The sequence below is a fragment of the Gasterosteus aculeatus genome, chromosome 17, assembly GCF_964276395.1.
Source record: "Gasterosteus aculeatus chromosome 17, fGasAcu3.hap1.1, whole genome shotgun sequence".
Classification (NCBI taxonomy): Eukaryota; Metazoa; Chordata; class Actinopteri; order Perciformes; family Gasterosteidae; genus Gasterosteus; species Gasterosteus aculeatus.
In genome coordinates this window covers 2,045,204-2,059,577 of record NC_135705.1, presented here as the reverse complement: position 1 = coordinate 2,059,577, position 14,374 = coordinate 2,045,204, and the positions used below count along the sequence as shown (strand labels likewise).

At 46.3% G+C, this 14,374-nt stretch overlaps 1 protein-coding gene across 25 annotated transcripts in view; it reads left to right on the top strand.

The window, feature by feature from the left end:
- The window catches only part of slmapa (sarcolemma associated protein a), a 33,061-nt gene that overhangs the window by 12,813 nt on the left and 5,874 nt on the right, over nucleotides 1–14,374 (top strand). For 6 of the 25 annotated variants that reach the window (XM_040203030.2, XM_078092717.1, XM_078092716.1 and 3 more), the window contains 19 exons: nucleotides 3,787–3,823; nucleotides 5,129–5,191; nucleotides 5,525–5,620; nucleotides 5,710–5,781; nucleotides 5,861–6,001; nucleotides 6,089–6,226; nucleotides 6,714–6,882; nucleotides 7,049–7,099; nucleotides 9,525–9,590; nucleotides 10,919–10,978; nucleotides 11,078–11,155; nucleotides 11,554–11,634; nucleotides 12,010–12,069; nucleotides 12,250–12,375; nucleotides 12,468–12,542; nucleotides 12,645–12,745; nucleotides 12,862–13,066; nucleotides 13,157–13,274; nucleotides 14,133–14,304. In XM_040203030.2, the coding sequence (XP_040058964.1) occupies nucleotides 3,787–3,823; nucleotides 5,129–5,191; nucleotides 5,525–5,620; nucleotides 5,710–5,781; nucleotides 5,861–6,001; nucleotides 6,089–6,226; nucleotides 6,714–6,882; nucleotides 7,049–7,099; nucleotides 9,525–9,590; nucleotides 10,919–10,978; nucleotides 11,078–11,155; nucleotides 11,554–11,634; nucleotides 12,010–12,069; nucleotides 12,250–12,375; nucleotides 12,468–12,542; nucleotides 12,645–12,745; nucleotides 12,862–13,066; nucleotides 13,157–13,274; nucleotides 14,133–14,304 (1,909 nt within the window). Of the gene's footprint in view, nucleotides 1–776; nucleotides 1,080–3,786; nucleotides 3,824–5,128; nucleotides 5,192–5,524; nucleotides 5,621–5,709; nucleotides 5,782–5,860; nucleotides 6,002–6,088; nucleotides 6,227–6,713; nucleotides 6,883–7,048; nucleotides 7,100–7,993; nucleotides 8,132–9,524; nucleotides 9,591–10,918; nucleotides 10,979–11,077; nucleotides 11,156–11,553; nucleotides 11,635–12,009; nucleotides 12,070–12,249; nucleotides 12,376–12,467; nucleotides 12,543–12,644; nucleotides 12,746–12,861; nucleotides 13,067–13,156; nucleotides 13,275–14,132; nucleotides 14,305–14,374 lie in introns of those variants that run through there. The other 19 variants (XM_078092713.1, XM_078092714.1, XM_078092715.1 and 16 more) reach the window with 8 other exon arrangements.

Sequence of the window (14,374 nt, the reverse complement as noted above, 5' to 3'; positions counted from 1 at the left end):
ATTGTTGAGTTAAACAATAATGACTGACCCTGGCTTAATGCTTCATCCCCTTTTTGTGATGTCATTGGGCTAAATCACAGTTAATAGCATCTTCAAAGAGTATAAATATGTTTATTTGACTCAATCGTAAGAGAACTTGATTACTCCATTGCAGGTTGGAGGGGGAGAGAGGGAGAGAGCGAGAGGGAGCTTCCTTTAGACTTAAAAATAGCGTTGTGTATTCCAGCCAATGTGAAACACCTGCTGTGACATCACGGATGGGGGGCGTGGCCAGAGACCAGCAGCAGCCCCCGGCCTCTGTGACTCCGTGTTGAGTCACATCATTGCTGTTAATGCTGAACAACACGAAAAAAAGAATTGAGTTCACAAGTCGTAGCAAGTTCTGAGCTAAAACATCCCAACTGTGCTTCAGGTGATGTGTCTCACTCTTCCAGTTCCTCCTTCTCTTCTATCAGTGATCAGGTCGCACACGTGACTCTGAAATATAGACACAAAACCTGCTTGGTTTAACCACATTTTTTATCTACGGGCACTGCCGTGTACATGACAACGTCTCTTTTGTTTCGCTTGGTAGGTTGTTATCACCTGACATGTTTCCTCTCTCTCTCACACACACACACACACACACAGTCAGGGGTTTAGAGTCCGTGTTTCACTCTCAGAACCGTTTTGCTCTCCTTGCTGATTGGAGCTTTTGAAGGCCAGCTTGTAGATAGATAACCCCGCCCCCTCGTGCAGCGCCAGGTTGGTTATCTAGCGCACCCTTTCAGCCTCCTGAGGACTGTAGGGACGAGACGGGACCATAGCTGCAGCGGGGAGGGGGAGTGGCTACAAGTTAAAGAAAGAATATCAGCTGCTTTACGGAGGAGGAGCTAGAAGTGGAAAGAAAGTTTGTTATGGGTCGACTGTGGAAAAGTAGAGCAAGTTTGGCCGCTCGGTCTGATACTCGGAGGGAAAATTAAGTGAGGAGGAAGGATCCATTTTCTCACAAGGGCAGCTGAGACCGAGAGGGCCCAACTGTGAACTTTGTCCCGTGACAAATCACCACCTGACACGCACACAGGAAGAAGAGCTGACAGGTAACGTCTTCGTGGTCCACGACCTCCAGCGTTCTTCTCTTTTAAGGCTCCGGCGATGTGGATCAGCGTACAGACTCTGTGTCATGGAGCCCGCCTCGAGCCTGTTTGGATTAGAGGGGATGAGCGTTCTGTCGTAACACCACTGGGAGTCGTCAGGGCCGGAACACAGACACACAGAGACACACAGAGACACACACACACACACACAGCTTGTGTGTTGTGCTCAGTTCACTGTTGGGTTTCTGCGTTCTGTCTGCAGATGTAAACATGAGACCGGAGAGAAGCAGCAGCAGCAGCTGTGCCAAGAGCATCTTTTACTTCTTTGCTTTTGTCTCCTAAATGAGTTGTTGTTTTAGAAAGCGGGCAGGAAGGATCCACTGAGTCCTCCTGGAAGAGATCCTTAACGTGAAGCGGAGAATCAGTATATTTATCGCTCGATTGACTTGATCCACTAAAGTTTTCAGCACTGGTATTACCAGTTTGAAAAGACGTTCAAGAAGTTCTTCTAAGCCTCAGTTCAAATTGAGGTCAAACTATCCCATGTCTCTTTTTGTGTCTCCATCTTTTAATTTCGGGGCGGGACTTTGTAGTCGTTGTTTGGCGACGGACGAAGCGATTGATTTGTTTGATCCTGGAAAGTTCACTTTTAGTCTGTCCGACTACGTTCAGTCTGATCTACTGGCCCCGTAATGAGCAAGACCATTTTATGTCACTTATCTAATCTTAATATAATGTTAAAATGATGCAAGTTCACCATCTTTAAAAAGCGACCAACTTCCAGTTCTTAAGAATATTCAAACATTTCAGTTGGAATGTGAAACATAAAACTGGACAACCGAAGCTCTTTGGGCCTCTGCAAAAAAAAAACCGCAACGTCTGCACAATGCTCCATTCTTCTGCTGGTTGTTTATTCCGACAGCGACGAACCGCTGTTGACGTTGAAACAGACAAAACAGGCAATATCGTTGAATTCCCAAAATACGTAATGTTTCTCTTATCGAAATTATGAAGTGAAAACTTCACTTCATAATCACAAAGGTGTTGGAGGAATTCAAAGGATGACGTTCAAAATAAAAGGGGACAGAATCACCAAAGTTGCAAATATCTAACGTGTGAACCTCATGGAGACGTTACACAAACTCCTCATCAGAGGTCGATGTTCGCGACGCTGTCTCTGTAGCCATGCCCCTAAAAATGGAGGTCCCGCGGTTTTCTTATTGAACGTTTCGTGAGTTCAGGTCCAGGTCAGCTGCTTGTTAGATTCCTGTTGTGAAAGATGTTTATTTGATTTATGAAGCGGGGGGATCAAAATCTCTCTACGGTTCCACGACATTTTTTGACCTAACATGTCTTTTTAAAAAACATTTTTACTTGAATATGAACAATAAAGTCAAAACATGTCTCATATATTCATCATAACATATTTTTGACTTAAAGGAAAACATTTTTTTCAACTAATATTTTGTTCCCCTATTTTCCCATGACATCTTTTCAACTTCCTGTCCTCTTCACTCGTGCAGAAGACCTTCCACACACACACAACATGATCAAATACCGTGGACACTTATCCAGGTGGTCAGCTTAGACTGGAACCAAAGTATAAACAACTATCGATCAATGTGACGAGAAGTCGTGTAAATGTTACAGTGAATGACTTTCCTCCTGTAGAATAATGCATCATTTAAATGTATTAAACTTAGACTTTAATGAGAGACGGCGGTGGTATGTTGGAGGAGCTGCTTCCACCTCTCCTACTGGTTGGTTTGTTACACATTAACAGGGATTCCTGGACTTCTGGATTATCTTCCACACTGTAGCAAACCTGTGTGACCTTGTTCTGCTTTGTGTGTGCATGCCGGGGTGAAACTGGCGGAGTAGTTTCCCCTTGATGTGTCCGGCTGATTCATGTTAGTCTTCTTAATAACCGCACAGCGTCTGGGACAAAGAACGCTCGATTGTGTGCTGTAAAGATGGACGTTTGGAGACGTCATTCGCAGAGCTGACCACGGTGAAACGCGGCCTCGCGCTGCTCCGTGCCAGTGACCCGTAACGCCGCTCTCTCGTCGTACTTTGCGTGCCCCGCTCACTGCGCGACTGACTGCGTTGGATGTTGAGACGCTTCCACGCGACGGCCTCCGCGCTCGGAGTGCAGCGAGTGGAAGCGTCCGAGTGGAAACTGCCGGAGCCCGAGGCGCCTTCAGACTCACTGCGTTGTTTCTGTGCATTCATTCAACACTCCAAACAACCCTTTTGATTAATTCCATGCAGAAGATTCATGGCAGAACTATGTTCATATTGCACAAAAAGCAACTCGTGGTTGTGGTGTATTACAGCATTTAGACATCTCAACGGTCTGGTTTTTAATACGGACACACTGCTTTCTGTGATGCTGGATTGATCTGATGTTCTGTAGTTCACAGCATGCAACAATTTGAATGTGGACTAATGTGGACGAACCTGACTAACAAAGCATTAAGGATCCACAATGAGAACAAATTGATCATTTTAAAACAAAGGAACCTGGGAAGCGTAACGAGGAACCACCTCAGCGGGATGCCGTGATGGTTTTAATTGGCAACAAGCTTCAAGTGTCACGAAGAGCCAGTCAATGTATTATTTTGTCATACTGTCGCCGTGGTTACTCTTGTGTCCTCTCTCCTGGCTGTTTCTATGGTGACAACCATGTTTTCTCCTCCTTCTCTTTCAGTGTCATCCAGGCTCCGTTACCACTTCCTGTAGACAAGGTAAGAACAGCTGTGTGTGTGTGTGTTTGTGTGTGTGTGTGTGTGTTGTCCCGTGTGCAAGTTGTTGGTGATTTTAACGCGTGCGTTCTCCTTCATGGTGGAGCGGTGAGTGTGTGTTTGGTTTTCACATGTAAGTATTCTATGCGCACACACAAACACACACACACACTCCGGAGTAGTCAGCTGATGGAGGAATGCAGGGTTTTTTCCCACAGTTCACTCGTCGTTCTTTGTGGCTGTAGGAATATCTAAAGTTCCATTTTTTTCGTTGGTGTGTTACATTGTCCACATCTGTGTGCGCTAAGTATTTTTTCATTAATTTAACAGAATGATGGAGGCCTTATTACTATCCAGCCAGTGGAGTCTCTCTCTCTCTCTGAGAGGGAGACTGTCTGCCCCCCCCCAAACATGATGCACAAAGATGACATCATCATTCCACATCGGACTGAACCAATCGTTGGCTTCTCAATCCATACATGGCATATGTAGCATGTTAGCTTTCTGTTAGCCGCCTCGCCCCGTTTCGTGTTTTCCCGCAACAGTGAGAAGAACAGGAGCTCGGTGTGACCAGTCTGAGGAATGTAGGCTGAAGCTGATGGTTTTACACACACACACACACACACACACATGCGCGCGCGCGTGTGTGTGTGTGTGTCAGGAGGAGCTGTGATTAGATTTGAACCACTTCTCTAACATAATTAAGTGTCTTAAAGCAGGATCCATGCGCCTCCCGGGTCACGCGCACACAGACCGAGACACACACACACACACACACACGTGTACACTAGACTTGAGTTGGAACTTCCTCTCTGAATGTAAAGGGAAAATAATCCAGTTTTGGGGATTTCTTTAGTATGATGAATTATTTCAAGATGGGCAGCACGGTGGTGGTTAGCACTGTCGCCTCACAGCAGGAAGGTCCTGGGTTCGACTCCGTGTGGAGTCTGCATGTTCTCCCCGTGTCTGCGTGGGTTCTCTCCGGTACTCCGGCTTCCTCCCACAGTCCAAAGACATGCTCTGCGGATCAGGATGATTGGGGACTCTAAATTGCCCGTAGGTGTGTGGATGTGAGTGTGAGTGGTTGTCTGTCTCTGTGTAGCCCTGCGATTGGCTGGCGACCAGTCCAGGGTGGATGGATGTAACTGGCTCACTGCTCCACCAGTTGGACAGTTGCTTTTTTATGAGACCCTGTGGTATATTTGAGGCCACTGACTGTGTGAGTGCAGGAATGCTTCTTCTAGTCTTCAATTCAAGCACTGAAATGTACTGCAGACAACAATATGTTAGCGTGTGTGTGTTTTCCAGGTTGCAGCCAACACTCCCAGTATGTATTCTCAGGAACTGTTCCAGCTCTCCCAGTATCTGCAGGTAACACACTGACACCTACTGGTCATTCTGTGGAACCACACTGCCGATAATGAGGCAGTTAATCCAACGCGCACACGTTGGTTCATGTAATAACACAGTTGTAATGTCAGAAAGCAAATGAAGACGATCTGAAGCTGCTGAGTGGCCGTTACAGAACCCTCTGATCTAAAAGATTTACCACGTTATGGATGACATAGAAGATGCATTTATCTGTTCTACATCTTTACTTGTCTCCCCTCTTAAATACTCTCATTTACGATGAATGACTTTGTTGGCTTCACTACTAATGGCTCTGATCTTTGTTGATGATCCTCCTCCTCCTTTTCCCACCAGGAGGCCTTACACAGAGAGCAGATGTTGGAGCAGAAGCTCGCTACCCTGCAGCGTCTGTTGGCCAACACTCAGGAGGCCTCCGAGAGCAGCTGGCAGGTAGGAGAGACCATCGTCGTACCATAATGAGAATTCATGTATTCATCGCTGCAAGACGAGACAAACGTGTCTCCCCCCTTTCCCACCAGGCTCTGATCGACGAAGACCGCCTGCTCTCCAGACTGGAGGTGATGGGCAGTCAGCTGCAGGCTCACTCCAAGGTAACCGCGCGTCTCCGGCGAATAACTGTCAAAGTTCACTCAACGTGTTCACATAGAATAACGCCGTGTTCTCCCACAGTCCCAGACGGAGGACGGCATCCGCAAGGAGCTGCTGGCTCTGCAGGAGGACAAACACAACTACGAGACCACGGCCAAGGAGTCCCTGAGGAGAGTCCTGCAGGAGAAGATCGAGGTGGTCAGGAAGCTGTCGGAGGTGGAGGTAGGACGCGAGCACTAAATTACCCCCCCCTCCCCCTCCTCTCCGGATCATTGTTTAACTCCCTCTGTGTGCGGTGCCGTCGCTCAGCGCTCGCTCAGTAACACGGAGGACGAGTGCACCCACCTGAAGGAGATGTCCGAGCGCGGCCAGGAGGAGCTGAGGGAGCTCGCCAACAAGTACAACGCCGCCGTCAACGAGATGAAAGAGCTCACGGACAAAATCAAGGTTACTGTGTGAACGATTTAACATTTTAACAAATGTATCTACTTTAGAAAGATACTTTTGGAATTAGAAACTCTTGATATGATATATTCAAACTATTAATACTTCATAATTGTTGTCTAACGGCTGTGATGGAATATTACTAATTATAAATGAAATTCTACGTTTATAGTAAATTCAAATATTTTAGTTTTACTCAAACTAATGACATAAATGTATCAAGGCATAATATTTCTAATAATGAGATATATCATCATTCATTATTTTATTGTCACATTAAAATAACTGAAGCTGAATTAACTATAAATGCAGCAGTTATTAAAGGACCTTATAAAAAATTGTGACCTAATATTGGATTCAAATATGTAAATTAAATTATGTCAATACTTTTTCCTCTCTGTCTACCTCTTATATTCCTGTCCGTCTTCTCCCTCCTCCTCTCCTCCCTCCATAACCTCACCTGCTTCCTCCCTAACCGCCTCCCCTCCAGGCGGCAGAGGGCCGGCAGGAGGAGCTCACCCAGCGGGGGGCGCTGGAGAAGAGGGAGTTGGAGCTGCGGATCGAGGAGATGGAGGAGAAGGAGCAGGTTCTCCAGGCCAGCATCGAAGCTCTGCAGGCCGACAACGACTTCACCAACGAGAGGCTGGCCGCCCTGCAGGGTAAACACGCGCTAACACGCAAACCAATCGCTTTAACATTAACACAAGCGTTACCATAACAACCACTGGGTGAGCGGGTCACAACGCGCCTCGACCAATCACAGGGCTCAGCTGGGACTTCCTGTCAGTCAACGCTTCCCTCTGCTGCTGTTGTTGTTGTTTACAGTGCGGTTAGAACAGCTACAAGAGAAAAGCATTAAAGAAAACAACAGCCTGGGTGAGTGCACACGTCTCCGGTCCGCTTCGGGATGCTCGCCGTCTCCGCCGCCGCTAACTTTCCTTTGTCCTTCTGCACCGATGATGCATGACACTAACCTGCATGGCGTCCACGTGACTTCCTGTCACTCTTTTTCTCCGTCCGTCGCGCTGGCGGTCGGGCCCTTCTTCTTCTGTTGTGGTCTCTTGACTCTGGTAGTTGAGCGGTGTCTCTCTGACCTTCGGTCCACGGAAGCTCTCGCAACATTTGAGAAACGTCAAACGCGTCACAGCGGACTGTTGCAGCAGATCGGTCGCTGTTAATGAATCTTCTCGACATTCAAATGTTGAGACACAAAAAATCCCTTTTGGATGTTTGGTCACAAGCTTTATGCTTTATTGGCATTCAAAATACACATTCGATTCCAAAGAACATGTAAGCAGGAGCCCATGAATAATGGCCAGTGATTTTCTTTTGATAGATTTGATTTCATAATAAGTGACAACCAGGATATTGAAATAATAAATACTCCTGTCTACAAACGAGAGAATCTAATCGCAAAGTCCGTTGTGTTAAACGAGGAGTGAGAAGGAACGTCCAACCCGGCGGAACTCTGTCAAAGCTGAGCAGCGCTCCCTGGGGGGGCTTCTGGGTTATCTGGGTCGTTTCCATGGTTACCAAACTGTCCTTTGCTTTGTTTGTTTGTTTTTTCTTCTGGGGGGGGTAAAAAAGAAGCTTCTGGTCACTGATTGACTAGGTGTTGTAGGACTGGGTGTTGAATGAGGACACGGAATATGAATGCTGGCTCACTGCTCCTCTTGGTGAAGGAACTGGCTATCGTTTGGATTCATGTTTGACTCTGTACGTTTAGACATACACGTACATATGTGTATATATGATCTGGCCACACGACAGATGAGGACATTGTCTCCCACGGACCGGTAGAGGAGCCTGAGAAGGACAAACGGAGCCTGCGGACCCCTGAGAGCCCCGAGGAGGACGAGGACACGGACACCGATGATGGTCCATTTGGAGGAGATGAAGATGTTGATGGTAGTTTATCACAGTAGCATGATTTGTGTATCGCGCCGTTCTTTAGCAGGTCCTGCTGCACAGAAAGAACAACATCTCAGCACAGTTAAGAAGAAATCTAATCCAGATCAATTTAAAACAATTCTAGGTGTCTGTTGACCTTTCACCTCAAGCAAACTTTAATAGCGTGAATGAGTAATGCTGATGCTGATTGTATTCTTTTTCATGTTCATGGTCTTAGTCACCGTGGTAACCGTCGCACATTAAATCCCAGCTGTGTAAAACTTTCCAACCACAAGCTAAAGAACGGGGATGAAAGGCTTTATTGATGCGTTGACAATAACCGAGTTCTGAAGCGCTCGCCACCCGATGGACGGAACGGAAGTTCAAAGGCTGTGGATGCCAAATCACACCATGGCTTTTATTTACCGTGTCTTGGTGTCACAATGTGGTGTTTTGGAGGGAATCTCCAGCATTTCTGAAGATTTTCTAGTTGGTCAGTGTCAACCCAACATGTTCGGAGGCCTCTGAGCGTTGGAATGGCCATCGTAGACCTCATGACCTCATCGTAGACCTCATGACCTCATCGTAGACCTCATGACCTCATCGTAGACCCCATGATCCTTTTCTCTGCTTTCACAATTTCTTTTGAAACAATTCAATTCTTTGAAATGTTCCCAGCTTTCAGGTCCACTTTACATGTGCAGTTGACCTCCTAAAACCCCCCTGACTCCCCCTCACAGAAGTTGAGACGCTCCACCTGAATGATGCCATGGTTGCGTTTGTTTCCATGAAACGTGCTCCGCATGTTGGACCGATGAGTCCTTGAGGGACTTCCTGTCTGTCCACTTCCTGTCTGCTGTGACAGCGTTGTGATTGTCTTATTTCCGCCTTGACCTTGATTTCCTGCCTTTTTGTTTTATTATTTTGATCGATCTGTGCAGTCCTCGACCTCTTTGTCTCACCTTCTACGCGCTCGTCTGTCTTTGGATCTTTCTGCTGCATCTTATCCTCCTTTCATACAGATTTGGGTATTGATGATTTATTTATTCTGCTCATCAAGTCTATAACGTAAAAAATGAGATCTGCTCTAGAGCCTCACTGGCTTTACGTGCGTCAACATTTTTATCTTTGAAATTTGTGGCAAAAAAATCCACTGATTATATTCATATTACATCTCACAGATTCATTTTATTATCTCACTTACCTCCAATACGTTCTTGGAGGGATGAATTGGTGAAAAGAAGAATGGCATTCGACAGCTGCGATGGGGGATTTCAGCCTCCGGAATATTAACTGATATTATTCGATCACATTGAGGCGTCGATGAGCAGAATCATTTAAATCTGAATGAATACCGAGCTCCGCTCTTCGTAGTCGTCTCAGTAATGTCAGCGCTCTGTGTTCCAATCAGACAACTGTCACGTTAACAACAGCGGAGGAGACTCGACTAGAATCCAACAGTTGATTGAGTGTCCGCGTGAGTACAATCGCACATTCCTGCCGTGTGCTGCTGCTGCGCGCGCGCGCGCGCGCACACACACACACACACACACACATGGAAGCAAAGAGAAGAAAATAATATTAAATATTATAACTACCACTACAAAATGATCAGATGAATGAAATGACGTTGTGCGTAGCTCATAATGGATCAAAAGCAGCAGGAGGTCACAGCAGTCTCTGATTGTTCTTCATCGCTGACGGGAGAATTCCAAATGTGATGAGGAGAATAGCAAGTCACATATTACTATGAGGACACAGCGAGAGTTCAGGAATAGAAAACGTCCTTTGTCATAATTATGTTTTTGTTTTAGTATCTCAGAGTATTTACATGCCAAATATTTTGCGGCTGTGTTTCTTTTCATTTTAAGCTCCATCTAAGTAGCGTTGGTAACGTTTTGTCAGCACACCGTGTAAAGAAATTCATAACTAACATCTTTGGAAAAGAATATCACGCGATGTTTTATCATGAATAGGTTTTTATTTTTCTCACCATGCCACCTCGTGTCCATCCAACACCTTTTAAACACACCAACGTGTTGAATGTGAACAAGAAGAACTTAGAGATACTTGTCACACTCCTATTCTGGGGCTTTGGTGTTATTTTAGGGTTTTTTCGGATACTCTCCTTTTCTTCTTATGGTGTTTCTTCTGTCCTCGCTCTGTTTTGTTTCTCCTCCCGTCTTATAGCAGCTATTCGAATCGATACTCTAAATACTTGAAGGAGTTTTGCATTTCTTTGACCACCGATGAAATCCCGTCTGTTGGTGTCACAGAAATTTAAAAAGTCTGCAGACCAAACTGCTGCAGAGATGTTTGCTGCCATAAAGTGTCTTTCTACTGTGGATTGAATCACAGATGCTCCTCTCTGCACAGCGGAGGCCTAACTAGTGCAGAGCGTTGGCTTTCCTCTCCACACATCGGTGTTCTGCTGCAGACAAACACCTTTGATCTGGACGAGACAATAGTTTACACGTTTTTGGAAGCTCTTCTGTAACTTATTATCCTGAATACTGTGGAATCTACGGCTCGTGTACTACCTGCAGCTTCTCGTTCTAATATTAAAAGAAAAACGTATCTCTGCCAACTTGTCAACAGATTCTTTAGATGTATATTGTCTAAAAATGAGCATTTCCTCACTTCCGAGCCTGCGTCCAGCTGATGAGTGTAAACGAGTGTGTGATCGCGGCTCGTATTCACGGTACTAAGGAGCTGTTCAGCTGACCTGCTGGACATTTACAGATTTGATGGATCAAAGTCCAGTTGGTTTAATCGCTGGTGTTCTTTTGTTTCTCCTCCCTGCAGCGGTCAAACAGCTGAAAGAAACCGTGAGTTCTTCAATCCACAAACTGGCCAACTTTGCTGGTAAGAACTCAGCTGAAAAGTTAAAAGCTCAAAAAACAACAACTCTGTAATGAAACTGACCGGCTGCCAACTAGTGTGTGTGTGTGTGTGTGTTTGTAGAAGTGATGGACGCACACCTACAGAACAACCAGACGGCAGAAGAAGACGACATCTTGGCCAGCCCTGATCGCCTTAAAGGTAGTGTGTGTACACACACACACACACACACACACCACTTCTGGTTATTTGTATTAAATGTGAGAGAACATCCTTGCGTCAGTTTAAAAAATGTTAAGTTCGGTAGGGACAGTAAAAGTAGCAAAGCTGCTGGCAAGGACACATCTTACTATAGTAACCTCTGACCTTTGACCTCTGTCTCTTTTGGGAGGGATCTGATAATTTGTTATCGAGCGACACACATTTTCTTGTGCAAATATGAACACACCTGTCGGAATCTTTTTAAACTATTTTTCTATGATTGTTTTCCCACTTCCTTACTTTGTTGGCTTTTTATTTATTCAACGATTTACACGAACGTTGTTAGTCGTTGTTCCCTCTTGTCTAACACGTGTGTTTGTGTGCGTGCCCCCCCACAGGCAATCCAATGGATGCCAAAGAGTCGGACATGTCAGACACTCTGAGTCCCAGCAAAGACCGCAGCAGTGACGACACGTCAGGTCGGTTCAAACGCACACAATGACTTATTTCTCTTCAGTTTATGAGGTTTTTAAATATAATACATTTTTTTTGTTTTCTGCTGTTTGCATTTTAAATAGTGTTAAAGTTCGTTCTCCACATCTGTTACAGTTCCAGCGAAAACATTCTGTAGGAATTCATCATTGAATAATATTTTTAGACTTATGTTCTAATATCGTTATTGTTGAGTCAGCTCCACTTAAATCGTCTTTGTAAGACCATGTAGTACTTTCTGGAATTAAAACACTGTATATACATAGAATTGTTTTTACCGTGTGGCTGTTTTTAATATAGTTTTTTTAATTCAACATTGGCATTAGAAACGGCATGAATAAATATCTGTGTGTATGTTGCAGACGGCAACATGGATGACCAGGAGCTGAACGAACCCCAGAACAGAGTAGCTCTGCTCAAAGGTAACCATGGCAACTCATCTCCTCTGAGCTGCAGCAACAGACCGCCGCCACGAATTCAACCAACGTGGTCCGGACGTACACTTCCCTGCCCACTAAGGGGAGCTCTTCGTCAAGAAACTGTATAAATGTTGAATTAGTGTGTGTGTGTGTGTGTGTGTGTGTGTGTGTGTGTGTATGTAGCTGAGTTGCATCGGGCCGGTCTAGAGCCTGGAGATACGGAGCAGGTCATCCACCACCTCCACAGAGAGCTTCTGGACGCCCAGGATTTAGCCAACACCGGCAAGCAGAGATGTCTGGAGCTGCAAGGTAACCGCTTAAAATCATCCCCATCAAACGGATGTGCTGTCGTCAAGGCATTTAATTAGTGTCACTACATGACCTACTTTGTGTGACTGTAGCTCTGCTGGAGGAGGAGAGGAGGAGTAACTCTGAGCAGACTGAGGAGTCCACCAAACAGATCCAGTACCTGCAGAGTAAGTGAATACACAGTGTACTACATGCCTGTACACCAGAGCCTCGTACTCCCGTCTCACGTGTGCGTGTGTGTGTGTGTGTGTGTGTGTGTGTGTGTGTAGCTCAACTTGGGAAGCTGCAGGCTGACATGGAGGCACTGAGGGAACAGAGGGAGAGCACCATCTGCACCACCCGAGAGGAGCTCTACTGCGCCCAGGAGGAGGTACCATCCGTTGTTATTTCTATTTCTGCCTGTTGCCATCTGACTTTCTTCTGACCATCAAAACTCCCCTCTGAGCTACTCTGGCTCCCTCATTGATGCCGTTTTCTTGCCCTCAGATCCTCGTCCTGCGTCACGCCATGGAGACTGCCACGGCTGAGCGCGAGCGCGAAATCGCCGCTCTGCAGGCCGACCTGTGCGGCGTGCGGTCCGAGCTGGAGCGCTGGCGGGACACGGCCGCCAAGTACGAGCGGGAGATCAGCCGGCTGCAGGAGGCATTCACGCTGCAGCAGCAGCAGCGGAGCACGGCCAACCAGCTGCAGGGTGAGCACCCGGGTCTGGATGGAGGTGCACGACGTGCCGCTGGACCCTCTGATTGTAACCGTTACCGTGCCTCCTCTTCCTCTCCTCCAGCGGAGTGCGCTACGTTGCAGCAGCGGTGTGTGTGTTTGCAGCAGGACTGTGACGGCCTCAGAGGGGAGCGGGAAACTCTGACGGACAAACTTCACCGCCTGGAGAATGAGCTGAGCAGGTATACACACACACACACACACACACACACACACACACACACACACACACACACACACACACACACACACACACACACACACACACACACACACACACACACACACACACACACACACACACACACACACACACACACACACACACACACACACACACACACGTACGCACACGCGTTACATTCGGTAGCACAAACCCAAAGTGGAGGGAGAACTAATCGGCCCCTTAAAATATGGAAACCAATTTACACGACCATGAATAAAATGTAATTATGTCAAAACTGCTGTAAAACTTTATCCTCTAATAAATATTTTCTAAAATGCACATCAGAAAATTTTGAATTGTGTCGAAGTTTAAACGACTGTAGGAGGTGAGGGTCGACCCAGAGCGGAGGGAATGTGCCTCGTAATGTGTGAAGTGGACTTACGAATCCTGACCTCGAGACAGCAGAGTTCAGATTCAGCACTAAAGAACGTGACGTCCAGCTGATTGAAGCGGAACGGGGCGAGAGGACGACAGCTGACTGACTGACCGAGCTGTCTGTGTTTTAGTTTCCAATAAAGAGAAAGGTGCCTCCGGCAGCGATTCTCTTCAAACATCGACTACCTTAAACTATTAACTGCAGATGAGGCATGTTGGCGTCTCTCCTGATTCTTGCACATGCTGTTAAATAAACTGCTAGTATCAGTCGTAACAGCAACCTCCTCAAATAAAATAAAGTCCACCTGCCCAGATTATTAATGATAAACATCATTAGGTAATGATCCAATATAATCACAGGAATATTATACATTTGCAGCAAGATGCAATGTTTGATAAATGTGTGTGTGTGTGTGTGTGTGTGTGTGTGTGTGTGTAGCACCAGGGAGCAGAGTCTGGTCCTCAGCTGCAGTCTGGAGTCTCTGGAGAAGAGGGAGGGGGTTCTGCAGGAACAACTGGGGTCTTTGGAGAATCAACACCTGCAGGATGCAAGCAAGCTGAAGAGCCAGCTGGACCAGGCCCAGACCCACACACACACACTGCAGAGAGAGGTACACACACACACACACTGCAGAGAGAGGTACACACACACACACACTGCAGAGAGAGGTACACACACAC